General features: G+C 52.0%; 9 protein-coding genes across 9 annotated transcripts; 4 read left to right on the top strand and 5 right to left on the bottom strand.

Annotated features, from left to right (window-relative positions):
- Positions 1-1,739: 1,739 nt before the first annotated feature.
- Positions 1,740-2,681, bottom strand: CGCA056_v011048 (uncharacterized protein; the record flags this gene model as incomplete). Its single annotated transcript, XM_037326295.1, has 1 exon — positions 1,740-2,681. The coding sequence occupies one exon, from the start codon at positions 2,679-2,681 to the stop codon at positions 1,740-1,742; it is 942 nt and encodes a 313-aa protein (XP_037175346.1).
- A 1,125-nt stretch (positions 2,682-3,806) lies between these two features.
- Positions 3,807-4,115, bottom strand: CGCA056_v011047 (uncharacterized protein; the record flags this gene model as incomplete). Its single annotated transcript, XM_037326294.1, has 1 exon — positions 3,807-4,115. The coding sequence occupies one exon, from the start codon at positions 4,113-4,115 to the stop codon at positions 3,807-3,809; it is 309 nt and encodes a 102-aa protein (XP_037175353.1).
- Positions 4,116-6,257: 2,142 nt separating this feature from the next.
- CGCA056_v011046 (Uncharacterized protein) lies at positions 6,258-6,952 on the top strand (the record flags this gene model as incomplete). Its single annotated transcript, XM_037326293.1, has 2 exons — positions 6,258-6,811; positions 6,862-6,952. 2 exons carry the CDS (start codon positions 6,258-6,260, stop codon positions 6,950-6,952), a joined length of 645 nt encoding a protein of 214 aa, XP_037175354.1.
- Positions 6,953-7,534: 582 nt separating this feature from the next.
- Positions 7,535-8,077, top strand: CGCA056_v011045 (uncharacterized protein; the record flags this gene model as incomplete). The annotated part of the gene is made up of 2 exons (XM_037326292.1): positions 7,535-7,577; positions 7,650-8,077. 2 exons carry the CDS (start codon positions 7,535-7,537, stop codon positions 8,075-8,077), a joined length of 471 nt encoding a protein of 156 aa, XP_037175351.1.
- A 306-nt stretch (positions 8,078-8,383) lies between these two features.
- Positions 8,384-10,854, bottom strand: CGCA056_v011044 (uncharacterized protein; the record flags this gene model as incomplete). Its single annotated transcript, XM_037326291.1, has 3 exons — positions 8,384-9,403; positions 9,444-9,758; positions 9,820-10,854. 3 exons carry the CDS (start codon positions 10,852-10,854, stop codon positions 8,384-8,386), a joined length of 2,370 nt encoding a protein of 789 aa, XP_037175352.1.
- A 412-nt stretch (positions 10,855-11,266) lies between these two features.
- CGCA056_v011043 (uncharacterized protein) lies at positions 11,267-13,855 on the bottom strand (the record flags this gene model as incomplete). The annotated part of the gene is made up of 1 exon (XM_037326290.1): positions 11,267-13,855. The coding sequence occupies one exon, from the start codon at positions 13,853-13,855 to the stop codon at positions 11,267-11,269; it is 2,589 nt and encodes an 862-aa protein (XP_037175349.1).
- Positions 13,856-15,128: 1,273 nt separating this feature from the next.
- Positions 15,129-17,051, bottom strand: CGCA056_v011042 (uncharacterized protein; the record flags this gene model as incomplete). The annotated part of the gene is made up of 2 exons (XM_037326289.1): positions 15,129-16,899; positions 16,954-17,051. 2 exons carry the CDS (start codon positions 17,049-17,051, stop codon positions 15,129-15,131), a joined length of 1,869 nt encoding a protein of 622 aa, XP_037175350.1.
- Positions 17,052-18,646: 1,595 nt separating this feature from the next.
- On the top strand, positions 18,647-20,209 carry CGCA056_v011041 (uncharacterized protein; the record flags this gene model as incomplete). The annotated part of the gene is made up of 1 exon (XM_037326288.1): positions 18,647-20,209. One exon carries the CDS (start codon positions 18,647-18,649, stop codon positions 20,207-20,209), a length of 1,563 nt encoding a protein of 520 aa, XP_037175347.1.
- Positions 20,210-21,155: 946 nt separating this feature from the next.
- On the top strand, positions 21,156-22,117 carry CGCA056_v011040 (uncharacterized protein; the record flags this gene model as incomplete). The annotated part of the gene is made up of 4 exons (XM_037326287.1): positions 21,156-21,191; positions 21,249-21,690; positions 21,754-21,827; positions 21,914-22,117. 4 exons carry the CDS (start codon positions 21,156-21,158, stop codon positions 22,115-22,117), a joined length of 756 nt encoding a protein of 251 aa, XP_037175348.1.
- Positions 22,118-25,608: the final 3,491 nt, after the last annotated feature.

The raw sequence follows: 25,608 nt of genomic DNA, 5'->3' as shown, positions 1-25,608 counted from the left end.
TGCGGATGACCAGGGTCGGTGCATTGTCCCTTGCGCAACCAGTTCCAACAACTACATGACTCCGATCATGGCTGTGTCAACTTCAGCACTAACCAAGATTCCAGTCTCGTGTTCCCGCGCTCGAAAACTGAACATTCCGACCTCCATCGTACACGGCACGAGAGCCTGAGCCGTGTCTACGACGTGCAAACCCGACAACCGGTACTGTGGCCGTACTTTCGCGAGAGGCATCGGAAATTCGGTGGACCGAGCTGTTGATCTTTGCTGCGCCCGGAACTTGGAAACTCTCTGTGGCACCTATGCTGACCCACCATGGGCCCAGAGTTCCCATAACTTACCTAGCCTGCCGCCACACGGCGCGAGGCATACCGCACGCGATGCTTCTGAATGCTAACTGTGAGAAATCGTGAGAATCGGAAAACCCGAAAGATTGAGCCCCCACGAAAACTTCTCTGAATAGTGGTGAAGCACTCGACAGAGTGTTGCCACAAGCCTCGGATATCGACACGTAGCCGTCCGCATGTCCGACTGACTAAGGAAACTTTGGTCATACCTGACCTGCTTCAAGGCCAGTACGAATGGTCGTTTACTTCAATCTTTTAAGCATTTGTTATGCCGAGGTAGTCATAGATATCCAGTTCGAAGTTAAGACACACTTCAAGCGTGGTCATAACGAGTGTACAGGGAAAGATATTCGGTCTCTTTGATTGGCGGTGGAAAGATAGGTTACAATACTGAACTACACATGGCATGATTAGCGATTCCTGTCAAACCCAACGCACATTGTGACATTCCCTACGCAGAAGCAGTTGCTTCTATCCTCCTGAGTCGATCGTCCAATCACATCTGCTGTATGTGTTGGTTGCGAAGAGTTCACAATCTATGTGACGCGATTGGACTAGTTTCCGTGAATCACGTTGCGGACATGGGCCATGAATTACAAAAAGCTGGCATCTCAGAGATTACACGGTGATCGTCAAGTGTCACAACCAAACTTACCTACAGCTCAAACACTCCAAGACGGGGGCTGGTCAAGGAATAGGGCCTTGTCAGTTGCGATGTCGGAGACATTGGAACCATGAAGCTTCAACTTGAATGTTGTAATATTCAAACAATGAGTACTTGTCATTCATGGTTCCAAAGCTTTTATAATCGCTGGTTGATAATTGTCTAGTAAGGGTTGCTATTGTCGATCGGATTGATAGGGGCGATGGAAAGAAATACTTCAATTCCTTGTGGTCATTGCATGAACAGTGAAGGACTCATGCTGCATAGTATGTGCTATGGGAGACTTATGGACATACCGTACCAATGAGATTATACACCCAAGTCCTCACCGATACCAGGTCGTGTGACGGACAAAGTCATTGCCGAATGCATGCCAACTTCCCCGTGGGGTTCTCATGGAAAATTGAAGATCCACTGATGACTGATTTAAGCGTGTGCAGTGCACCCACGTTTGCAACGTATATAAATCAGAACGAGCATCTGAACCTGCGCGGAGTGGGTGAAGGCCCCAATGCAAAACTAGAGATGTCACATTTGAGTCGAGTTTATGCGGAGCATCATGGGGAGGAAGTAAATATTCTTGTTTTATTTGCACCATGATAGTTACGAGAACGATTCATAACAATACGGCTAACAACATCAATTGGCACGTAAAGATATGTCCTAGGAGACTTCGGGGTGTGCGTAATACCAGTTGCCCTTGATACTGCAAATGCATGTCATTCGCCCCCCTATTTGAGCTTTGCCCCGTCAAGCTGGAGCTTCACCCATTGCTCCACTGTAGTTGGCTCACGCCCAAGAAGCCATCGCAACACATTCGGATTGCCAGTCAGGCTGTACCGGTTGTAGAACAGAATGAGTCTCTCCGCTTCATCTTTTGTTACATCAGGTCTCAGATCCCCCTCGGCGCAGAGCATACTGTTTCCTCCAAACAGCATCGCCAAAGCATTTTCAACCCCCTTTTCAAACGTTGGTGTGTTGACTTGAACTTCCTTCCCAATCTTCTTACTGATCGCTTCGAATACCTCGGCATCCGTAGTGGGGAGGGTACTAGCCAAAGGGTATTGCGCATAGAAGTGCTTCTCACGTTCAGTCAGCACCTTGGCAGCAGCTTCACCGAGGTCTCTGAGGGCGATCAAGCTGTTCGGCATATTGGGTTTCCAGAGTCGTTCCATCGACGGATTCTCCATGCTGGCAAGGTGTGCAACCGGATAGGCATCCATGAAGTTGGTTGGTTGCAGAATCGTCCACGGAATCGGGCTGAGCATCAGACGTTCCTCCACGAAGCTCTTCAGGTCGTGCTGCATGAGCTTGCGATGCTGAGTACCCAAAGCACTAGAGTACACAAAGTGACGGAACTGACTTCCGGGCTCGCGCGCCTCGGCAGTAGCAGCATCGATCATGTTGAATCCCATCTCCCGCTCGCGGGAGTGAATGCTCGGGCCGGCGTGGTAGACCGCAGTAGCGCCACGAAGTAGCTCCCGACAGGCATCGACAGAGGCCAAGTCGGCGACGACAACTTCGGCACCAGGATATCTTGTCCGAAGTTTGTCGGCTGAGGCCTCTGAATGCGATACAAGTCGGAGCTTGAAGCGCTTGGATGATACAAGAAGCGGTAGCAGGTGGGCATTCTGTCGGCCGCTGGCCGAGGTGACGACGAGAACTTCAGACATATTTTCGGAGCTTGATGTACCAAATAAACCCATCATGAGTTTGGTGATATGGCAGACAATCTCCCAAGAATGCGGGGAGGCTCATCGCATATTTATGTTAGCCTGCCATGTTGTCATCGGAAGCACCGGTCTAACTCAAGTAAGACACAAAATTGAGTTCGGCGCACCTACCAATTGGTCCAAACTGGGAGCTAGACCTGCGTCATTCTTTGTTAGACCATCATCAGTCTAGACATTCCGGAGATGGTAAGTTTACGATATTTTGGGACGAATCGGATTTAACGTGTAAGCCCGGTGTAAGGCGTGTAAGCTCGCTGTAGGGCGTGTAAGCCCGAGCCGCCTATCGTCAGCAGTAGTATTTCTTAGGTTTCTCCTATGCTTTTTTCGCAAGGGTGATTGGCTCTTCCGGACTTCTGTAAGACCGACTCTCGATTCAACGTCACTAAGTACTTAATTGGTAGCGGTACTGGCATACGGTTACAGCGTCATACTTCGACAGGCGTACATTGGGTAAGGTAATGCACCGATGTACCATTACAAGCCACTGTTGCGGGAACTTAAAACAGTTACTATCTATTCTTGCTGTTACACACAGGCAACACTCCTCGAGATTTGGTTGTATAGATGTATTTGCCGCGGATGTTTGTCGTATTCTTCATTAAATTTATCTTTGCTATTTTTGGCATCGCTTTCGTCGCCGTCATCTCTGGTGTTCTCGCGGTATCCAGTTTTTCGCCTTGTATCAAGGGCGATTTCATTCGAACACATAGGAAATAGACATTGCAGTCACATGAGCACAGCTAAGACATACGGTCTTATAAGCAACATTAGGTGATATAAGGGACTCGCGGAGCGTTTCTTGGAAGTTGAAAACCGCTTATCATCATTATTAATAAACATAATTACATTCGGGCATCCAAATTTTGCGTGCCACGTTACAACTTGAAAATGACGTGGCCCTGAAGTCTGAAGTCTTGGAAACCAGCTAAACCGAGCCTGCAGATGACCAGAGGGTGGCGAGCCCTTGCTAGCATGACTTGCTATCCACGCTCATATAGCCGATGTGATTGGCGATGATTCAATACTGCCATCGTAGCTCGTACATGTCGGAAAGATCTTAGTTGTCTATGCCCATGTTAGATCATTGTTTCGGAACCAAGTCCTTGGTCGAGGAGACTCACGGAAGCCAGGGGAATGGTGAGTGCCGTTGTGGTGGAAGTCTCTCAGCAGAGTGGTGTTGGATCTAGTGAAGTGGTGGTGGGTTCCATTGATGGGCTCAAGGAAGTGCTCGGCAGCGGTGAGGTTGGAGCGGGCGACGTGGTGGTGAGTACCGTTGTGGTGAGCAGCCTTCAAGAGGGTCGAGTTGGTGGGGAACGCTCCGATGAGAGGAGTCATGGCCAAGCAGGCGAGAGCGGCAGCGGCGAAGTTGACCATTTTGGCGGGTTTGTGGTGAGGTTTGCTAGGATTCAGAAGAAAGAGTCTTTGGAGAGGACGGAATCGTCAAAAGTCGGGTTCTTGATCAGCTATTAAATAGGGGCTCAGACTGGGGAAAACGCTCAGCATCCTTGAGGGGAGCTAAACCGAAGATCTTGCTTGAAGATCCATGAGTTTGGCCTTGTCTCGCTTTGGGCTCTAAAATCAGCCAAGGAGTGAAAACCTCAACGTCGATCTCAGCATCAGTCAAACCAGCCCTGCAATTGTGTGAACTGACAAGGGGTGCAAAACAGAATAGCCTCATCCACTTCGGGAGTTATTGGATGATCAAGCATCAGAGCCTTGCGGTAGATCCACAAACGGACCACATCGCGCCGTTCTCACCAGAACGCGGTGTCCATCGTCAAGCTCTGCCTCAAGGGACTGCAACTGGCAAGCATCGCGATGAAAATTCCGGTGGATATTGGACGGCGGTCGTGGTTTTTGCTTGTGCACCAAGCTGATCGCGCCAACTTGGGTAGCATGACTCAATTGACAGGACCACAAGCTGTTTATCCACTGATTGAGTGATCACCTTGAGGGACATGGACGAGAATCTCGACCGAATTCAGCATCTTCACTGACAAGTGCGGTGTAACCCCGTCCAAGAACATCACCACCAGCTGGAAGAGAAGCCCCGATAAGGCCGTTCTCAAATCCACTCGGTGCCCAGCTACGGCAATGATTGCCGTCCGGATTGATTCCACAGGATGGGATTTTCACTTCTCACATTGCGAAGCGGATCCAATGCAACATGAGGTGGGGAACAAATGGTTATCCCGGCAACGGAGACCGCTCCGGGATCTAAGCTCTGCGAAAGCTTTGAAGAGCAGAAAGCTATGGCGGACTGACACGTGCTGGAAGCGGCTCATTTAACGTGTCTGTAGATCAGGCGAAACTTGGGAGGTGACTGTCGATCTCTCACCGAGAATTTCAACGTCCGTTTCTTGACCACAATGAGCCTTCCAGGTCGCGTCCAACATTTTCCTGAAGCTTGGAGCCTCTTTGGATCGACGCGTCTCCCTGCCCCGGCATTGATCCACAACTGAGGGAGCCAACCATCCAGCCTGCTCATGTTTTGGGCAAGCCTATGAATGCTTATTTGCCAACCTGCACGGCAGACCGCTTCGGTCAAGACCAGTAGAAGACTTCATACGCCATCGCACAATTGCTTCGTCTCCTCTGACCATACTGCAACTTCACAACAAAAAGAGCGGCTGCATTTCTCTTGAGCCTTGAGCCTCGTCGAGCCTTCTGCTGTCAGGGTCTGTGGGTATTCACTGGCCGGTTCGCAAGTTCGAATCTGCATCGAAGCCAAGTACCACGTCCTGCTAAGATCTTGAATGACTGATGATTGATACCGAATCAGTGCGCCTTTGCCGGGTTGCACAAACAGGTGGGATGGCGAGGTTTGCCTTCGTGATGCGATAACATTATCGCAAGTGCGAAGCCTCGAAGGCGATGGGTGCACTGCTTGATGATCACGCTGTTGTAAAGACGGTTTGCCATGCGGCTCAGGTCTTGACAACCTACCCAGGGATGAACTACCCTCAATTCGACCAAAGATTGGATGTCCAAGGCCGATGCGGACTTATTCTAAGTAATTGGCATCAGCTATTTGTTGAAGGGTATTGTGTTCAATCATAAGTCAATTGTCTTAAACATATCGGTATTAGGGGTAAGTGGCTTTTTGACTTCCCTGGCAGTCGAAGTCTCGGCAGGCCCGGCTGCTTGGCTCTCAGCAACGTTCTTGGATGACATGACTGAAGATCCCAGATCCATGACATCGTTGATTGGGGACCCCACAAATTTGCTGAACGACGACACGGGGTTGAACAACGCAAAATAGAGTTTGTAGAATAGATGAGCCCACGATGAACTGAACCGGAACGTTGGATTACTCCGGGTGGTGCCAGGAATAAATGATCAGCTTGGCGCTGACGATTGAAAGCGAAACCGGGGACGTTCAAAACAAGACACCTCCGCCCTCGCGCATCCTTTCCAGAACATCGCATCCAGCGTTCGTCGATCAATCCCGTCACTCGTTTGCCCTTACTCGCCCAACAGGATCCACGACTTCTTAAAACAACCTCGTACTCAACGATGCATATTCCGATCGGCTCGTTTGCGCTTCGCGCTCTGGCTTCAGCGCCCCTCTTCAGCCCCTGGAGCACCAGTGAATGGGTCGCGTCTGACGACACCGTTCGCAACGGGACGAGTCATTCGTTCCTGGACATCATCGAGCCTGGCGCGGTCGGTAACCCGTTCACCGAGACGATCGTCAACTTCCACGGAAATCTGGATTATGCGACACTAGGCGGCGCCGGTTTCGCCTCGCAGCGAACAGTCGACGACTGGCCCAGCATTGATGTTTCAGCTTACGACACCATCACCCTGGAGGTTCCGTACTCTGACGGCAAGAAGTACACGTTCAACTTGAAGGACACTGTTCCGCCTCCCATCAACGGCGTTGAGCAGTCTGGTGTGAGCTGGGAATTCGATTTCCAGATTCCAGCAGTCAACCACACAACGGGTGAGGTCGAAAAGGTCGTTATGCCAATCGCGGACTTTGTCCCAACATACCGTGGAAGAGTCCAAAACGACACTGCGCCTCTTGATCTGACCAGCATCAAGAGAGTCAACTTCATGATTAGAAGGTGAGCAGATCCGAAAGCCTTCCTAGGAGAAAAGTCTAACCCAGTTGCAGTTTCTTTGCCGAGCAGGACGGGGACTTCCAGTTGCACATCAAGTCTGTGATCGCCTCAGCTCAGGGGAGCCAGGAATTGCGGTCTAACTGATGGAGCATGAACAATGACGATACAAAAGCAGTAAAACCATCCATTTATTGAACATGGCCTACATAAATTGCCATAATTAAACAAAAACTTAGAGAAAAAGAATTTGCTACTTGTCTGCATGCCAAAAACGTAACAAAAGCAAATCAGGCCAGGGAGAAATATCGAGCCGACCTGTGTAGAGGGTTCCATGCCCTTCCCCCAAGCAGAGGTTCGTGAGATTGGGAGTTTCCCGTTACGTGACTAGTCGCATGAATGTTCCAGGGAGAGCTCGAATTTCCAGCTCCGTGATGCAGATCGTTCGCTCTTCAGGATTGCTGTCACGTCTTACTATTTTGCGTAAATGTCTCTCAGGCTGTACATGACGTGTTTGTGACTTGTTGATCGCCGTCATCAGAGAAGTTTCGATACCCGGCAGAGTACTACCTGAAAGATATGTACATCTTACAAATACCTCATATAAGTGCCTTTACTATGATCTTTATGATTTAGTACTGTTTCTACCGTCGTCGCTGTATCACCACTAGATTGCTTCCAAGCACCGTTCAACTTCGCTATTTTTGACTCATCTGCCATTCCGTCAACATGCGCTTTGCCCAGATTTTCATGCTTGCCGCCACCATCTCTGGTACGATGAACTCTTCGCTGGCCACTTTTCACTTTGATGAAGGCCCCCCCAGGGACTAACTCTGAATCACAGGTGCATTTGCTGGCAAGAACTGCAAATGCCAGGACCCAAGCGGTAAAGGCCCTCAGTGGAATGACCTGACCAAGCAATGCTGCAACGGAGATGTCAACGCCGCTTGTTTCTTTGCACCTAACTTTCCCGGCCCCAACAACCAGGTTCGTTACTTCGGCTCTTCTGAAAATAGCCATGTGATCATTCTTGGTTTCTGTGCTGGCCTCCGTGACAGTGTACTGGTGTTGGCAACTGTCTCAACTCCGGTGCTTTCAACGATTGCTGCAAGAGTAAGGGGGCTCCTGGAGCCTACTGCTGGTGATCGTCTTGCCGAAGTCGTTCGTCCAGGTAGATCTGCATACCCCAACAAAACCAAGAGGGCTGCAGCAACAAACTACAAGGACTATCGCGGTGAAACGAACGGGCAGAATAGCATTGAAACTGATTGAAGTCGGATATATGCATAATCTCAAGGTTTTTTTATTGCTATTGTTTGTGTTGTGATTGTGACTGGGATTGGTTCAACATTTAGCCTCCTGTTTCCAGCCTTTCACGGTGCTGACGCCACCTACCCGGACGTCTGCCTTGAACGCAATGATTGTCGGTAGTCCAGCGAAAGTATGCTGCGAATAACTTGCGCTTAGAGATCACATTTCAGGAAGCACTTGAAGATATGAACCCCGTTGATGTCTTTTTCGTTCCCTCTTAGTCTTACTTAAACCCTTATCGACGCTAAACCCCCTCTACCTTACGTATTACTCAGAGTCATCATCATCCTCAACTTGTACATGGATCCCAATCTTCTCCAGGACCGAGCCGCATATGCTTCCTGCAGCTCCAGCAAATAAGAAAGTATTCAAGACGACCGCAGCTGACTCCAACAACCGACGATCCTGTAGCACTTCACCGGAACTGTTCATCGCCGCGAGAATCCAGCCTACGACAAACGGCAGTTGATTCTCACGCTCGATGTACGCCGGTGTGAAGAGCTCCCTCAACAAGGGGTCACATTGCTCCTCAAGACTCCGAAGCACCATCCAACACCACCGATGCATCAGTAGGTACGGAAAAGCAACCTCCATAATCTCGCTCTGCAGCGCGAAGAGAAGAGATCTGATCAGCTTTTCTGGTGGCAGACGTCCTCCGTCCTCTGCCAACTTCTTGTTCTTGCCCTTTCGTATTTTAGTCAGCCTCTTCGGGTCTATGACTCGAGCCATGCTGACGATTTGATCGCCATCATGTTCTTCCTCCCATTCGCTACGCGACAGCACGTTATCGACGAGCTCAGTGGTCCACACCATGCCAGGCCCGCGTAGGGTAAATCGATTTTGGAACATGACGGATACAGGAGCTCCCCTCTTGATCGCGCGAGGTCCAGCGCGAGACTCGAGGTTTATCTTAGCCCGTCTCTTACTGCGGTTCGCAAAAGTTGCAGCAGATACGCCCATCTGAAGGCAAAACTTCTTGTAATAGTCCTCTGGTGCAGAAGGGGCTCCGCCGACGTAGAAAGCATCCTGGCCCACGAGGATCCGCATGAAATCCATATCTTCCCATGGTTCTTCGAGAAGACCTTCTTTATCCACGGCATTGTAGAGGTGCTCCATGTATGTGATGGATCCCCAAGCATTAGCTACGGCAATCCCAATGTCGTAAAGATCAAGCCGGAAGTAGTGCAGAATCAGACCAGACATGACGGGCGACTGCCTGAGAAGGTAGTACTGCTTGGTGTCAGGTGAGAGAGGGATTCCATGCCTTCGCGCATAATCGTTTTTGACCTGATGAATTGGATCAGTACCGAGCCATCCAATGACGGACTCTGTCTTTCAGAGCCCGGTCGTGCTTGACTGTCCAGCTATCGATCTTAAGACTTTGATGAAACTCAAGATGGCTTTTCAGATTGTTGCGCATGATGTTGGTCTCGTCGCTCATTTGGAAAAATCCTCTCTCCACGTCGTCCCTTAGAATGTGATGGATGTCAAGGTATGTTTGGGCAGCGAAGACAAGGTAAAACGGAATCTTCTTCGTGTCCTCCATTTCTCGCATACCTCGGAGAAACTCGTCTTCTACTGGCCAATTTGGCACAGTCCGAATGATTGCCATGAGTTCCCCGAAAACCTCCATCATGATGACCTGATCCTCTTGGAATTTCTCTTCGGGAGACTTCGTCTTCAAGTTGCTGGTGGGATCGTACGTTCCAAAGACGCCTTTGCTTGAATAGAGGCAGCACATTGGGTCTTAACACCGCCTGGAAGCCCTCCAGGAAGCGGTAGACGTTGATGTACGTGTTGTTCGCGACGTCGTACGTCTTGACGTTGAAGGCCGTTCTGTTGTCCCTTCCTGCATCTGAAATATTCATGCTCTCCTTGCTGAAGCCGCTGGCGAGGGCGGCTGCGTGGTAGTAAGCCATAGCGACCTCCCACACACCGCCATGAGATCGGAACAGAGGTATGACCTCCTCTGCGACGTTGTGCGCAAGCTCGACGGCGGTGTTTGTTGCAATGGCGGCAGTTGCAACATCAAAGGCTCCGTCGCGGTAATTCTGCCAGATAAACAAGATCTGAGTGCGGATCTTGCGGAGGTCTTCCAGCATGATAGAGTAGGCGAATATGGCGTCTTGGAAATCGGAGTATGCGGCCCCCTCGGCTTCATAGACCACCTTATCCGTAGCTTTCTCAGGCTCAGGTCTTGTGATATCCGGTGCCTTCAGGAAGTCGTCTGAAGGCTCGTAAACCTTCAGTGCTTCAAATGCGTTCGCGAGCGCATCGGCAGAAGACGAGGAGCTCGACTCCGCCCATGCCGCAGTAGCGGTTGGCATGCGAGGTCTCAGAGATTCCCGAACTTGTTCGAGAATCCCGAGAAAGAAAGAGTGAGGCTTTTCGACTTCGAATGTTGTTTGTTTGCCATGCTCAGCTAGGCGGTTGCTGAAGGAGGAGCGGACATTGATGACCCGGTCGATGGTGGTGACGAAGGATTCCGGGACATCCACCACTGGCTTCTTGGAGCCGGCGATGAATTGAGCGAGCGGGACAAAGTCTTTGAGCGCCACAACGTACTTAGACGAAGTATTCTTGTGTTTGTGTTTGGCCCTTTTCTTTGCCTGCCCAACCGGCTTCAGTAGATCGGCTGGGTAGCCGCAGGCCTTGGCTGTGGACGCGAGCCATGAAGCCACGGAATCAGTGTCCTGCTTATACTGCTGGTAGACACTGACTAGGGGAGCCGGAAGCATCTTGTCATGTGGAGTGGCTGATAGTGGAGTGGTAGATGGAATGTGAGTTGTGACATGAACACTGAAAATGTGCGATGCGAGGGATAAAGTGGGGGTACAGGTGCCACATCACCAGTTTTGTGTGGCTTGCCTCTGTGGCTCAACACTGTGGCGCATCCCCCCGTCCTGTTGTTTAACCAACCAATCCTTCACCTTCTTCGTAAGAGTTCTACTGTCACGGTGTATCAATTTATCTTAATGGCTTTCTACCGCCTATGTTCTCCTCGGGATCTCTCTTTTCGTCCTTCTCGTTGTCCTTCTCATCTGCCAAACTGTCCCCATCTATCCTTTACTGCGAGACAAACAATAAATCAAATTCAAAAGTCTCCCGTGTACTCACCGCGCAAGCCAACGAGCGTGCTTCCAGTGAGGCTTATCTTGTCGACTCTCCCTCAGCAGGCTCGACATGGCCAAACTCCTTGAGGCCCCTCTTACAGAGGTATTCCTCCACCGGATGGCCTTCCGTCTCGATGAGATGATTGAAATAATCGGCAACACACCGCATGGCGAATTTACCGTCATACTCTTTGGCATCGGCATTGCAACTTTTGAACAATAACTGGACAGCAAGTTGCATTTCAACGTCTTCTTCTGCCAGACCCGGCGACAGAAACTCTTTGAGGGCCTCCATTACGATGCCCTTGACGACTTCCATCGTTGATCGAGCCGAGCGATGGAACTCAAGATACGGAAATTCAAACTCCACTGACTCTTCTTGAAGAGCCATTCTGAGCTGTATGGCCGTATTCCACGGACTGAGGCAATTCCCCGCCTCGGCGTCATTCTCTTCATTTGGCTTTGGCCGGTATTTGGCCTCCTCTTTGCCCTGGACTTTGCTCGCGATCTTCTTGAAATGGTTGGCACCATGGTCGCCAAATACGGTCTCTCCATGTCTTGTGGTGCTTTCAGCAATGTTCCTCACAAGCAAATCGGCCCACTCCGTCGTTGACCCGCCGTACGAGTACTTGGAAACGAGACTGGTAAAAGTTGAAGCAACATGTTCGTGCTGGATGAGACGCTTCTCGGCTTGGGGTGCCATTTTGGTCCCCGCAGCATCGGTATTGGCCTTGCCCGCCTTCTTGTGCAAATTGGAAAAGTTCAAAGCTGAAAATCCCAACTGCAGACTGTATTTCCTGTAAAAGTCTTTTCCGTCTGTGGGAGGTGGTCCAGTGAAAAGCTTGCTCTCGAGACCAGCTCCTGAGAGCGCAATCTCCAAGTCCGTCCAAGGATTCCGCAAGAGGCCAAGCTGCTTCACCGCGTTGTAAACATGTGCAGTGCTGACGAAAGTGGCCCAGAAATTGGCAAGATCGATGCCAGCCTCCTTCATGTAGTTGCGGCAGTAGGCAACAACAAGACCGGACATGTAGGGAGAGTCCCTGAAGAAGGACGCTTCTGCAACCTGCTGCGGTGGTGTGCCAGAAATTCGGAGCTTGGCTTGATGGCATGGGTCCTTCAGAAGCTTGTCCATCATCTCGATCATGTCCCTCGCAATTCTGTCGCGTGCGACAGGCCACATGCTCGGCTGCGTCACCACAGCCAGAGAACGCTCAAAGTCAGTCTTGCCACCCATCTCATGGTTGAGATCGGCCTTCATGCTGTTGAGTTCTTCAACCATCTTCTGAGAGGGATTCATGGTCAGAATACCTAGGTTTTGCTGTATGTCCACGTGGATCTGTGCTGCAAGAACAAGATAGAAGGGGACAGAGCCCGTGGCTTTCATCTCCCGGATGCCACGCAGTATCTCATCCTCGACGGGCCACTCTGACCTTGTCACATGATTGCTGAGAGTAAGGTAGTTTGAAACCAAGCGGATGACTGCGTCTTGGTCCTGATCAAACCGCTGGCTCCCAGACAGTCCACGCTTTTTCATGACCCAATCCAGCGACTTCGGGCCCGAAAATACGGGGACCTCGAAGTCTTTTCCCTTCTTCATAGACTGGAGACAGGCGTCGAGGGTTGCGTACACACAAAGTAGGGAGCGGTCATACATCGTGTACATGTGTTCGGACATGAGCGTCGTGCCTTGGCTGTAACTGAGGGTTTCCGAATCGACACCGTTCTTAGCACAGACGAGGGCAACGAACTGCTGAGCTACCTCCCAAACACCTCCTTGAGCTTCAAAGTTGGGAAGAACATCCTTGACAGCGTGAATCGCGAGATCAACGGCGGCTGATGTGGTGAGCGCGGCCGCCGACAGGGTGAGTTCTCCGCGGGCATTTTTGCCCCAGGTGTCGATAATTACTACACGAACTCTTGCGAGATCGCTTGCCATCAAGGCGAATATGATGATCGCGTCCAGGGTGTTGAGCTCGTCTGAGGTTTCCGCTTCGTATTTTAGTGCGTGAGACGCCGGAGCCGCAGGAGTCGCCTGGGACATGGGTTTGTCGATATCTGGAGCGTTGAGGAAGTCGATCGAGGGATCCTCGAAGTCCAGAGCAGCAAACTGGTTTGTAGTCTCCTCGTCTGATGACGCAACAAACTGCCGGGTCTTCGCCACATCCTTGGGAGCCAGTATATCTCGGACCTTTTCGATAATCCCCACGAAATAAGCATGCGCTTCGACGGCGTGGGCATCCAGGCCACTGAAATCCTTCACCTTTGAGGCGAAATCCGACCGGGCGGTGATGACCCTGTTGATCGTGTTCACGATGGACGGAGGGGTGGTGATCGCTGGCTTGGTCGAGGCGATGGACTCAGCGAGGGGCACGAAGTTTCGAATGGCCACCTTGTATCTCGATGGCCGTCCGTTGTCATTTCTCTTGCCGGTGTGATCTCCCATGGCGGAGTCATCCCCCTTGACGGTCTGCATCTCTGCCTTCGATCCGTCTCCGCCCTCGTTACCAGCAGAGGCCACATCACCTTTGTATCCGTGAGATCGGGCAGTCAGAGCGAGCCAGGAAGCCAACACATCAGTGTCGCGCTTATACTCTCGATAAGTGCTGGCCAGCGACAGAGGAAGCATGTTGCAGGCTTTCTGAAGAATAACGCTTGACATTTGTAGAGACTTGTTCAAATGAGGAGGGGTCAAGGGCTAGGGTTATGACAGCGAGATGATTGAAGACGTGTTTTCGAAGGCTCAATATCTGTGAGAGTCGTCGCCTGCTTGATGGACTCTGACGTCTCGGGGAACGACCAGGAGATTGGGCTTTTACGTCAAATTCGACTACGCTACCTATGCCTCTGTCATTTTTGATGAAGCCAAACACCTTCCCTCAAGGGAGACTTAGGCATTGATTGCGGACTCGGACCCCCTATTGTTACCTCAGGGCCTTGGAGTTCACCATTGTCTCCTCCGCAAGGACTCTCCCTTGAGCGCGTAAGCGACGCGGTTAGCCACAAACACCCGCATCCGGGGTAGAATGATGTCAACGATGACATGAGAATAAAGATGTCAGCCAGGTAGCTCAGGTCAGCCAGAGGTCGAACGTACCGAGCACCTGTCGCCCTGGCCACAGCTATGACTGTCCGGCTTGGACAGGTATGGTGCACCATTACCACACGTCCAACAGGTACAAAGAGTTTAAAGCCAGCTTTCCTCCAATATCTCTGGTTCATACCAACCGCCTTCCTAGCAGAGACCTGAAGAACCTGAACAGACTCGGACAAATCTTACTGATAATCGATATGTCCGAGGTCGCTCAATCATCAGTCAGGTTGAAGATCTCGGTTAGCCTCGAGAAGAATAGGAGTCGGTGGACTTCTCCTTGTAAGCGTCTTTGTCGGCGTCCTTTATCTCGGTCCCCTTCTCGGCATCATAAACAAAGAGTGTGCGGACCGTTGTTGTGAAACTTTTCTTATACTATCAAATCTACCTAGCCTAGGAAACCCAAACCTCGTGTGACCCTGGAGCTGAATACCTGAAAGATCCCATTTCCATTCGACACAAAGTTATGACTGATACATCAAATCTGACTTTGAAAAGACTGAGCCGCCCATCTATACACATTCCGAAACCTCGTACCAAATTTGACCCCAGTCGGAGCCCATGAAAGCAAGTGAAGAGTAGAAAATACTCTCTGAAAAAGGTCAAAAGCAATCTTTGACGTCACAGCACGGTTGACATGTGACATATTGAAGCAAAAGCAAGTTCGATGGCGTCAACTAGTTGATTTGACCACCATGAGAGCCAATTCTGATTAGCTCGAGAAGCTTTACTCTGAGACATTCAAGTGTCTCCAGAGCCGGTCTTTAGAGCCAAGCATAGTTGCCTTGTTTGTCGATTTTCGATGGACACACTAGACATCTGAGGCCATCGAGATAGAGTTCCAATCCGGTTTTGACGGCCCTCCACGTCCATTTCCACGGCGTCTGCCCCAGCCACGGCCCCTAGTGCCAAATTGCCCTGCATGGTCTGCAGCATTGCCGTCTCTGTCTGTGATCGCAGATGCGTGAGGCTCGTTCGAGGACGAGGGCTCGCTGCCGCTCAGATTCTGAGGTCTAGCGCCACCTCGCCCACGCTTGCCAATGCCGCGCTTGTTTTGCTCGGCTCTTCCGCGACGGGCAGGCTCGCCATTTCCATGGCCCGAGGGCAGGACAGACTTTGCATTGACCTGGAAACCGGAAGGTGGCTGCAGGTGAGCTTGACGAACCTGCTGTGAATCGTTGCCCTGCCCAGCCGAATCTCCTTGTTCCTGCTGCTTCTTTTTCTTATTTCTCCGCTTGTTCTTCTTCTTTCCAGGCATGCCATCCGCCTCCATATCTGCGCGGTTGACTTGCCCGTGTGACCAAGCAGGGTGATTGCCGGTGGGATTCTCTGAGACGTTGTGGATGTTGCTCCCATCACTGATTGGAAGTGGCTCAGTGATGACTGAGGATAGGTTGGACAGCTGGGACTCAGTAGGAGCCCCAATTTCGAAGGCATTGCCAGAGTAGCCGTTGTCTCGCGATGAATATCTCGCCCCTGCGGCGCGAAGGCTGCCACGGAAGCCCTTCCCTCCACGCGGCTTGCGATGTTGGCGGCTGTCAGGTCGTTGATTGTTGCCAAGGCGCGAGTCTCTGCCGATGCTTTGAGCTTCCTGACGCAGAGTCTTGGAAGTGAAAGCTTCCGAAGGAGAGACGTCGTGGGTAGTAGCGCCAGGGACAAAAGAGCGTGCGCCCGAGCGAATTGCCGGAGGACGTGGGAATCGAGCCTTAGCGCTGTCATCAAGATAGATCTTCCGGATTCTGATTTCCTCGGGGTCGTGAAACCAAGGCAGCCACTCGCCACACGGCTTAGGACAGCAGAGGTTCACAACACGCTTGAATCTTCGATCTTTTTGCTGGCGAGTCTTAGCCGCGTACATCATTTGGTCTGTCGTAGAGATTCCCCAGGCGTGCTGTCGCTTGCGCATCCTGTCTTGCCAGTCTCTTTCCAAGTGCAATTCTTGGGAGAACTCAGAAGGCAGGATGGGCCCAAAGTAGTCAATAAGGCCGGTGACGGGGCGGCTGAACCAGTAGAACGTCTCGGTGAGGGAGTCTCTGAAGAGCTTCTCATCGTCGTGTCCTGTCGAGAGCAGATCAAACGCCTCAATGAAGTCCAGCATGAATTCAGAATGCCACACCTCGTCCCAGTCGCGGGTTTTGTTCTTGAGCTTATTCCAGCAGTCTTGGGTGACTTCGAGGAGAGAGACGAACATGTGTCTCAAGATAGAAAGAAGAGGGCGGTGAACAAAACGGTCGCCGAGAATGACCGTCTTGGCCATTGTGGCCAGCTTCATCTGGGGAATTTCCAGACGGCTTTCCATCCAAGGACCTTGCATGATGGCGTTGATTTGGTCGTCGAAGACTCTGGGAGGCACAACTCGGACGCCGCGAACCTTCATTTCGAAGAACCAACCGTGCGCGATGTTGAGATAGAACTCGAAGGCTTCGACATCCACGTCGTCGAGGAAGATCGTTTGCTCAAGGGTCTCCTTGAAGAAGCCGAAGAGGCAGCATTCGAAATACATCGAACCCGCAACGATGACGTCGCGAAAGACAATGAATACCTTGCCGCCGCAGTGTAGGTGAACATAGTCGTCGACATGCCTGACTTCTGTCAGCAGCTGAGAAGGAAAGAGCCGAAGAGCTCACCGAACTTACAAATCAACGACAGGCTTTCCACTTCTGGCGGTGGCTATTCCATTGGCGACCGCTGCCATGTTGACCGCGTTGGGTCTCAAGTCTATGATGTCGGCCATGATAGGCGTGGACCCCAAAACTGGAGTTTCCGGGTGTCTATTGTCGCTGGGACTAGTGGTTTCGTCTAAAATTCGGATAGATATTCGTAAGATATGGACAGCCAAGACGTCGTGTTCGAGGAGTCGAAAGTTGGGCCGGACGGCGGAGAAGGGGGATAGAGTTGGAACTGCTCGATCGTTAGCAGTGCCAGCGCGTTGGGTTGAGCAGTCACCCACATAGGATATGATGGCGGGTGGCTCGAACGGTTGCTTTCGAGTTGGTAATTCGACGACGAAGAAAAAAATGAGCCTTGAGGCAAGAGGAGTCGATAGGATCCCGACGGAAGAGGGGATTCAGACCTGACAAGGGTCCTGCGCAGTGTAAGTAGGGAGTAGATGGGAAGAAGAGGCGACCTGTGGCTTGGCCAAGTTGTCGATGGAGGAGGAGAGTTGTGGGAGGGAAGTGGAAGTCTCGACGCACCTGACGAAAAGTTTCCCGACCTAGAACCCTCTGGCCGGCTCTTTCCCTTATTGCAGGAACCTCAAAGGCTGTCAAAGGGCAAGTAGACAGGTAACTGCGCTGCCACAATTGGTGCTCCTCATGATATTTGCGTCACTCTTGGTTTAGTGCAGTCGGATTAAGCGGGTGCAGAGCAGCACACACCTTCTCGGAGGCTTCCGGACTGGGCCGGAGCTGGGCCGGTTGTCGCCCCACTTTAGACCGAACCTCCAGGGCTGCTCCGGCAGCATCTCGGATCTTCTTAAATCCCGAAGAAAAGACAGAAGGGACTCGATAACCGCAGCCGGGCCTTCCCAAACTCGTGGGAATAGCAAAATTAACTTGATTACTTGTCCGATCTTGCCAAACCAGCGTCACTGTGACCTTGCACCTGGAGAACGGCATGGCCGCTTTCCGTAGTTCAATCTCTGTCATAAAACTCGTAAGTTGTCTAGTGACTAATCAAGCACACTTTGAGCAGGTCATCCATTCCGGATCAGAGCTGACTTCAATCCAAACGGTTAGAAGAGGTGATGGGGCCTAAGGGGTCGATTTCCACAGTGCCAGAACAAAATACACACACCCCAGTGAACCCCGCCATGATTGCTAAAGAAGCGGAATTTGGAGCCAACGTACTGAGTCTGCCCCCATCATTCTCCATCAATCTAGGGATATCTTACTGGGTTTTCGACAGAAAACTGCGAATCGCATCGAACAAATGAGTGAATAGTCATCCCCAGTGTCTTGGAAGGCCTTGGAGGCCAGCGAAAGCCACTCATTAGTTGCACCAATCCCTACAGGGTAGGTACTGCTACTTCGAGGTCCCGTCCTTGCGTGGAGTCTTTCCTACCTTCTCTGATGCTCCTTCTTGTGGGAAATTCAAGGCGGCTCTTCCTTGTTCCTTCCGTTCTTCGCGAACGTACATGCTGCGGCTGTTGCCTTTGAAGAGTCCGAGGCAGGCGTCCGTTTGGCCGTTTGACTCACAGCTTCTCTTAGTCACCTCCAATCCTGCGTTTTCTTTCGGCCATTGCGCTCAAATTGCACGGTTTTTTCATCTCAAACCAAAGAACTCGCCATATTCCCACCTCGTCGTTGTTTCTCTTCAACCTCTCCAAACATGGGAGGCTCCGTTTTCACCGCGGGCGACAAGCCTCTCGACACCCCTCGAATGCCTCCCCAGGTCTACGAGCGCGTCAAGGCCGAGTGCCACGCTGCCCTGAGAAAAATCTACCTCTGCGTCGCCAGCCCCATCGAAGGTCCGGCCAAGAAAGACTACGGTGATATCGACATCCTGGTTGCCTTGGAGAGATCCATCGTACTGGGAGGATCCCATTCAGATTACCCGCCCTTTGGAAAAGACAGGAAGAAGGACGCTTGCAAGGCCATTCAAGAAGCTATCGGGGCACCATTTCTCAAAATCGAGAAGCAAACCGACCACTATGCCATTCGATGGCCTGATGCCGGCACTCTGGCAGAGGGAGAAGATACCTCGACCTCATCTCCCGAGCGATACTGCCAGATTGACATCGCCATCTGCGACAAATTGGAACAGGTGCATTGGAAACTGTTTAAGCATGCTCATGGAGACCTTTGGAGCATCCTCGGCACTATCATCCGACCATACGGCCTCACGGTAGATGAAGAGTCTCTTTGGGTGCGTATCGTCGAGATGGAGAAGTTCGACAAGAAGAGGGCTAGAGTGCTCCTCACGCAGGATCCTTACGAAATCCTTAGCTTCCTTGGCTTGGCTGCCGACAGCCACATCTGGGACTCGACGTTCGAATCGCTTGAAGATATGTATGAGTACGCCGCCACGTGCCGCTTTTTCTGCTCTCTTCCTCTCTCGGACCAGTCATCGCCAGCAGCACCCGCTACTCCTACGCGGACTGCCTCACCCTCAACCACAACGTCGACCAAGTCTCCCGCAAGCTCGAGCTCACTTCCACCTTCCACGCCCGCAAGTTCCGTTACCTCATCGAGAATTCAAGCCTCGGTATTGCCAGCTACGCCCTCAACGCGGACTCCTACTGCCACTGCCGACGTACAGACACCCGAGTCGAGCAAGAAGAAGCTGAACCACAGCGACAAGAAGCGCATGACATCCCGACAAGCCTACAGCGACTTCATCAACAAGTTCATCCCCCAGTGCCGAAAGGAGGGTCGGTTTACTCAGGTCCCGGGAACCATTATGTCGGTTCGCGCGGAGGCTTTCGATAGATTCCCAGGAGTCAAGGAGGTATTCGAGACACGGCACACTGAATTTCTCAACGACCAGGACATTCTTACCATCATGGCAAAACTCAAAAGCAGTTGGATCCCTGCTATCGACACCACGGACCCTAGACAGTGCCAGTACCGCGGCTGTCAGAGCAAAGCTTTGAAGAGAATTATATTCGAGGGCAACGACAGCTACGGTGGTATTATTCCAGAGGAGCCGCTGAAGGACAGATCCGGCAGATGGAATGTCGACAGAGTCGAGCAGTTTGTCAAGAAGCACATGGATGCCATCGGAAAGATTGCCTACGAGCAGAATCAGCAAGCATATGCCAAGCGAAAGCGACGGGAGGAGACCGAGGAGCAGCACAAGAAGGACCCCAACGGCTGCAAGACGCCCAAGCTCACTGAGTCCGGGAAATGTGAGGCTTGTGGGGGAGGTACTTTGGAAAGGATAGAGGCGTAATACGGAGAGGAAGGCGTTCAAGGGCGTTTTGCGGTTGATTTTCTCATAGTGCTCCATTTGGAGTAGCTCTCATTGAGTCAAATTGCGATGAGAGGAAGATCAAGAGCTCATGATGCAAATCAGTAACACTCGGAGTTGATGAGGGTATGAAGAGAGTCTGTAATAGGAGCTCAAGAAATGGGAGTCTTGAGATATTGAGACAGGATGATACCCTCCATGATACCTCAAAGATACCTATAGACAATAAGGTCAATCAAATGCGGATAATTTTGACTTCTTTTTCCATGATCTAGACTTCTTCCTTCTTTGTACCTTCCAAGTGACCACTAGTAAGATCCTCTCGCCCGGTCAACACCACAACACCACAACACCAGGACGACATCAAAGCAACTCAGCCGCAGCCCTCCTCTTGCGGCTTGAATGAGAGTGCCTTGCCCTAACGACATAATCATGCCCCACGCCGAAAAGAGGTCCTTGAAGAGATTTCTGTTTTGTTTTCTGCTGGCTCTCCTTTTTGTCTCCTTTCTCCTCCGGACAACTTTCTCGCGACTTTGCTGAGGCCTGCTTTTTCGTCCACCACCATCTTCCAGCTCCATCCTTGCTGTCCTTGTCGTCTTTGGCCTTCATCGTCCTTGGCTTTCTTCGTCTCTGGCTTGCTTCGCCTCTGGCTCTCGTCGTCTTCGGCTCTCGTTGTCTTTGGCTCTCGTCACCCCCGGCTTTCGTCATCTCTGGCTTTCCTCGACTCTGGCCTTCATCGCCATTGGCTTTCGTCATCTTTGGCTTTCGTTGTCGTCTGTCTCTGGCTTACAGCTCCGTCTTTGTCGTCTTTGGCGTCCATTATCGTCCCTCACTCTCTCCAAGAACTTCATGTGAGTTAGCCCCTTCAACTGCTGTTGCTGAGAAAGCATCCTAACTGCAAGATAGATAAGTACCAATCTCGCCCATCATGTCCCGCGGCCCTGCCTACGACGCCCCCGCCGCCGTACGTACAAGCCCCTCTTGATTACTCTACGGACGAAGACTGACGACGACGATACAGAACAGCGGCCAGGCCTCCCCCTCCCCCTCCCTCGAGGAGCGTGGTCGTCGCCGTGCCCGCGCCGCCACCACCCCCATACCCGCCAGTCCCTCCTCCTCCTCGTCTTCCGCCGCTGTCCCCGTTGGCCCCCTCTCCCCTACCGTCAACTCCCGCGCCCGCGTCTTCGCCAGCGTCCGTCTTCGTCCTTCCCCGGCCCGCACCCCCTCCTACGGGTCTGCCGCCTCCTCTCCCGCTGCCGCTGCCACCCCCCTGCGCGCCACCTTCGACGAGGCCCCTGCCTCTGCCCTCGCCGTCCGGCGCGCCGCCAGCCCCCTCCCCCGCGCCAGCTCCCCCATCGCCATCCCTGGCGCTGCTGAGCGCAACCGCGTCCACCGCCGCCGCACCGTTGGCGACACTGCCAGCGGCAGCGGTAGCGGCAGCGACGACGATCTCTTCGGAAGTGGTTACGGCAGGCCTCCTTAGGAGGGTCGCCGCCGTGCCACCTCCGACACCTCTCGCCCCGGAGGCTTCTCCGCGGAGGAGCTCTCCGCGCAGGCCACTCGCCTCCGCGAGCGCATCGGCGTTGGCCGTGGCTGGGTTGTAAGTGACCCCTTTTCTGTCTTCCGGTGTCTTCCGGCGTCGTTCCTCACCGTCGTCCTTGTTTATGCGTACTGATACCTTCGAAGGACCCCGCCGGCCGTCTCCGCGCCCTCCCCCACGGTGCCCGTCTGCCGCCTCCCCCCTCCCTCACCGAGGAGGACCTTGCTCGCGCCCGAGCCTTGTCCCCCGCCTATCCTCGGGGCCCCTCTCCTCCTCCTCCCCCTCCCCAGACGGAGGAGGAGTACATGAGGGGTGTCGAGGAGCGGGCCAATGAGTACCACGCCTTCTAAAAGGGATGCTGCTTTCTGCCGCCTCCCCCACCACGGCGAGAGGACACGACGACGACGATGATGCTACGCTGAGAGGGGACAGAGGTCCTTGCGGGCCTCTGTCCCAGGATAGTCACCGATAGCTTCTGCTGCTAAAGCAGCAATAGACCGCGTTTCTGGTCTTCATCTTCTTGTGCCTATTCCTTTGTGAATACTTCTACGTATGTTATCGTGAACAGTTACTTGCATGCAGATGTTCCCGAGCCCCCTTAATGTTGGCTTTCTCGAAACCTTCATCGTCACTAATTTCTGCTAGCGTCAAAGACGTATTCACTGCGAATCGTCTATAGTATATAACGCTCGACTTGCAATTCTAAATCAACAACGGAAACATCACTCATTTATCGTTTATCATGATGTGTTTCGATCTTCTTCAAATCTCAGCACCGCGCTGGCAATTGTTACACTCGCTGCGGGGAGAAATCCATAACGTGTGTCGCTAAATATCAGATAGACACGACGAGCTCTAGCGTCAAGCTGGGAATCTAATACCTCATGCATAAAAGCCTCGCTCTTGTTCATCATTTGAACGACAGCGGCAATAGATTACTATCTTGTCGTAGACGTGATACTACCCTGGTATCTGTAGTGAGATGGTCATGACTACGAATTGAAGCCATGCCTCGGATGTACGAGTCGCTCTTGGCAGTAGGTATTCCTATCATCTGGACAGTATACTCTAGGCATGATACGAGACAACGAAGACCTACACGTATAGAGTCTTTAAGCATCCGCTTTCAATCAACATGCCAATTACCTGCTCACAAGGCACGAACGTGTCGACGCATGAAAACGACGACTATACGACAGACGCGGAGATTCCCATCGTGACTATCTCATCTTGATGATACTCATGAGGTCTCAATTAATATGAGTGTGGTGGTCTTTCAAGCCTGCAAGTCTAAAGCATTCAGCTACTGTGTAAAGCCGAACCACCCGGCCTGATTCAAGTGTGCAAATCAATTCTTCGGCGATCCCGTACTTGAAAGCGGCACCCAAACCAATGTGGAATCTCATCACACCTTTCAAAAGATGACAAGTCTTTGGACATCAACGATAATGGTTAGCCAGTATATTCGTCACCAAATTCGTTGAATATCCCAATGAAGCCGGAGAAGAAGAGAGGAAATGCCATTCTTTTGCTTGCAGTCGCCTCGGAAGTCAGCCAGATCTTCATCTACCGGACATGTTTCCCAAGCTTGTTTCTTGTCTTTGAACATCAGCAACACAAAACTACCTTCATATTGTGTCGTTTATGACTTCAAGGGCACCCCAAAGGTCCTTATAGAAACTCACCAGCCAGCCTGCACAATCAATGTCAATTTTGAGTGGCTGACCTACCTTCAGGTACTTAATCTGCTCCATCTTCTATTGACACTCACCGGCAAATTGCAAAACTGCCTATCTCGTTCTCCTCCCCGCCAGATAGAAAGAGCTCAAAAGTCGAGGTCCTACGGTGCGTCTAACAAGCATTGCCCTTGCTCCAACGAAAACAGCGAGCGTCCTTATTCCTCGTTGTCTCCCTGTTATTCAAAGCGATATATGTCAAACAACCCGAAAAGATATCATGTCGTAAGTGCCTTGAATCTCATTGTTGGTGCTATGCTTACTAACATGTTCCCCAAGAAGCTCATAAACTACATTTCGCCCTCCTGATCCGATAGCGCGACATTTGGGCCTGCTCTCGTTACTCCAGGCTGGACGGTTTGGTGGTGTTTAAAACCTGTCTCAAGGAAGATTGGCTGGCACGTATACTACGCTTCGTCGTCGCTTACCTTTCCGTTTGCTACGGTTCCCAAGATGCGAACAATCGCCCGGCAATGCTGCCCTCGCCCTCGAGGATCTCCACACATGGACACGATGAGCTAACTAGCCACTTCGAGGCTCATTATCACGACTCGTCTCTGAGATGAAGCAAGTCTGAGATTGGCATGAATAGCAGAAAGTTATTCGCATGTGCAGTCGACGGGTGAACATGTCAAGATTTGTAGCAGGCGGGAAAGCCCTTCAGCCCACAATGTCCTAAGACAATATTGACCTGATTACGTCGTCCTGGAGGTTCGCGAGATTGAGACTGTCATGCGTGGCCCTATCAAAACCCTAGCGTGAAGAACAAGTCCTACCACCAACATCCTGACCTAGGTAACATGACATCCCAGGTCAGTAAGCCACAAGGCTTGTTGATCCTGCTGACCCGACAGAGGCAGCACGAGCACGGTGCGAGGCAACAAGATACCAGTTTGCAACCATGCCAGGCTGGCACCGACCCGATCCGGACGTAAGAATTCTAATTCCAACATCGGTTCGCACTTGCGTGCCGCAGGGTAGCACAGGCATGTGGTGTCTCATACACATATCAGCCAGTAATTCCCCGTCAGCCTTGACGGGCGAGGTGCGCCAGTCCACTCTGTCCCTTGCTCGTCGCCCCTGCCAAAGTCTGGGGGTTACAAAGAAGGCCCACGGATTGAGAAACGCCTTGACTCCCTCCAGAACCCCCACGACAGAAGCAAGACAGCTTCCGTCGTTGGCATAGGTGAGGCGGGGTTCGAACGGGGCAGGACGACATGAGGCTCTCAATGCCAAGCACCGTTTACGAGCCAAACTTGCTTATCAGATGCTGCTTAGGCATGGACATCCCAGCGGATGGCATGCCAACAGCTTCGGACTCAATGACCGTCAACACACGACTCTATGCTTTTTTGACTTTTTTCTTGGCATTTGCCCAAGCCATGGGGAATGCGTGGGTTAGCGACGTTGTCTGGACTCCTCGGCGACAGAGACGCGGCACAGAGTTGGGGAACGAAGGCATGTCCGAGCCGGATGGCAACAGTACCCGGAACCGATGCGGAGAGGGTCAGGATTAGCAATCCAAATTCGAATTACGCATCAAGGGAATGTGAGTTTTTGCCCCATGGCCATCTTGAACAGTTAGTCGGCTTATCGGCCGAAAGGATATGCGAAGTCCTTTCGTCGGGGACCTCGTGAGATCAGATCAGATCAGACTAAACATGGGCAAGTCGAACCGAATGCTCACTTGTAGATTGCAGTCGTACTATGTAAACCCAATGTGCCGCTGAAAAGGCCATGCGCGGAACAGGCAAGGTGCAATAGGATGCCCTTGCAATCCAGCCAGGGGTGCAGACAGCATTGCTTTTTTGACCATCGAGATCACTGGCGGTGAGACAGGGAGATCCGTAGTGGGCTGGCGAGGCCAGAAGCGCGGGAGGATGTCGCTTGGCGCTTCAGCGGCACCTTCGTTACCGGACATGGATGCTGAAAGGTCGCAATCCGGTGAGCGGCGCTGGGGCTTGCTGTCAACGGAGGCCCGGAAGCTGGCCCGCATGGGATGACGGGCTGGCGCCGGCCCAAGTGTGAAAGCCCAACAGCCCGGTCAGCGGTTTTTCATTCGACCTTTAATGCTGCTGAGATGCTGCACTCGTGGCGGGTCTCGT

This window comes from Colletotrichum aenigma, assembly GCF_013390185.1.
Source record: "Colletotrichum aenigma strain Cg56 chromosome Unknown KSG_Cg56_contig07, whole genome shotgun sequence".
Classification (NCBI taxonomy): Eukaryota; Fungi; Ascomycota; class Sordariomycetes; order Glomerellales; family Glomerellaceae; genus Colletotrichum; species Colletotrichum aenigma.
The sequence above is the reverse complement of the archived record's forward strand: the minus strand, read 5'-3'. Positions and strand labels throughout refer to the sequence as shown.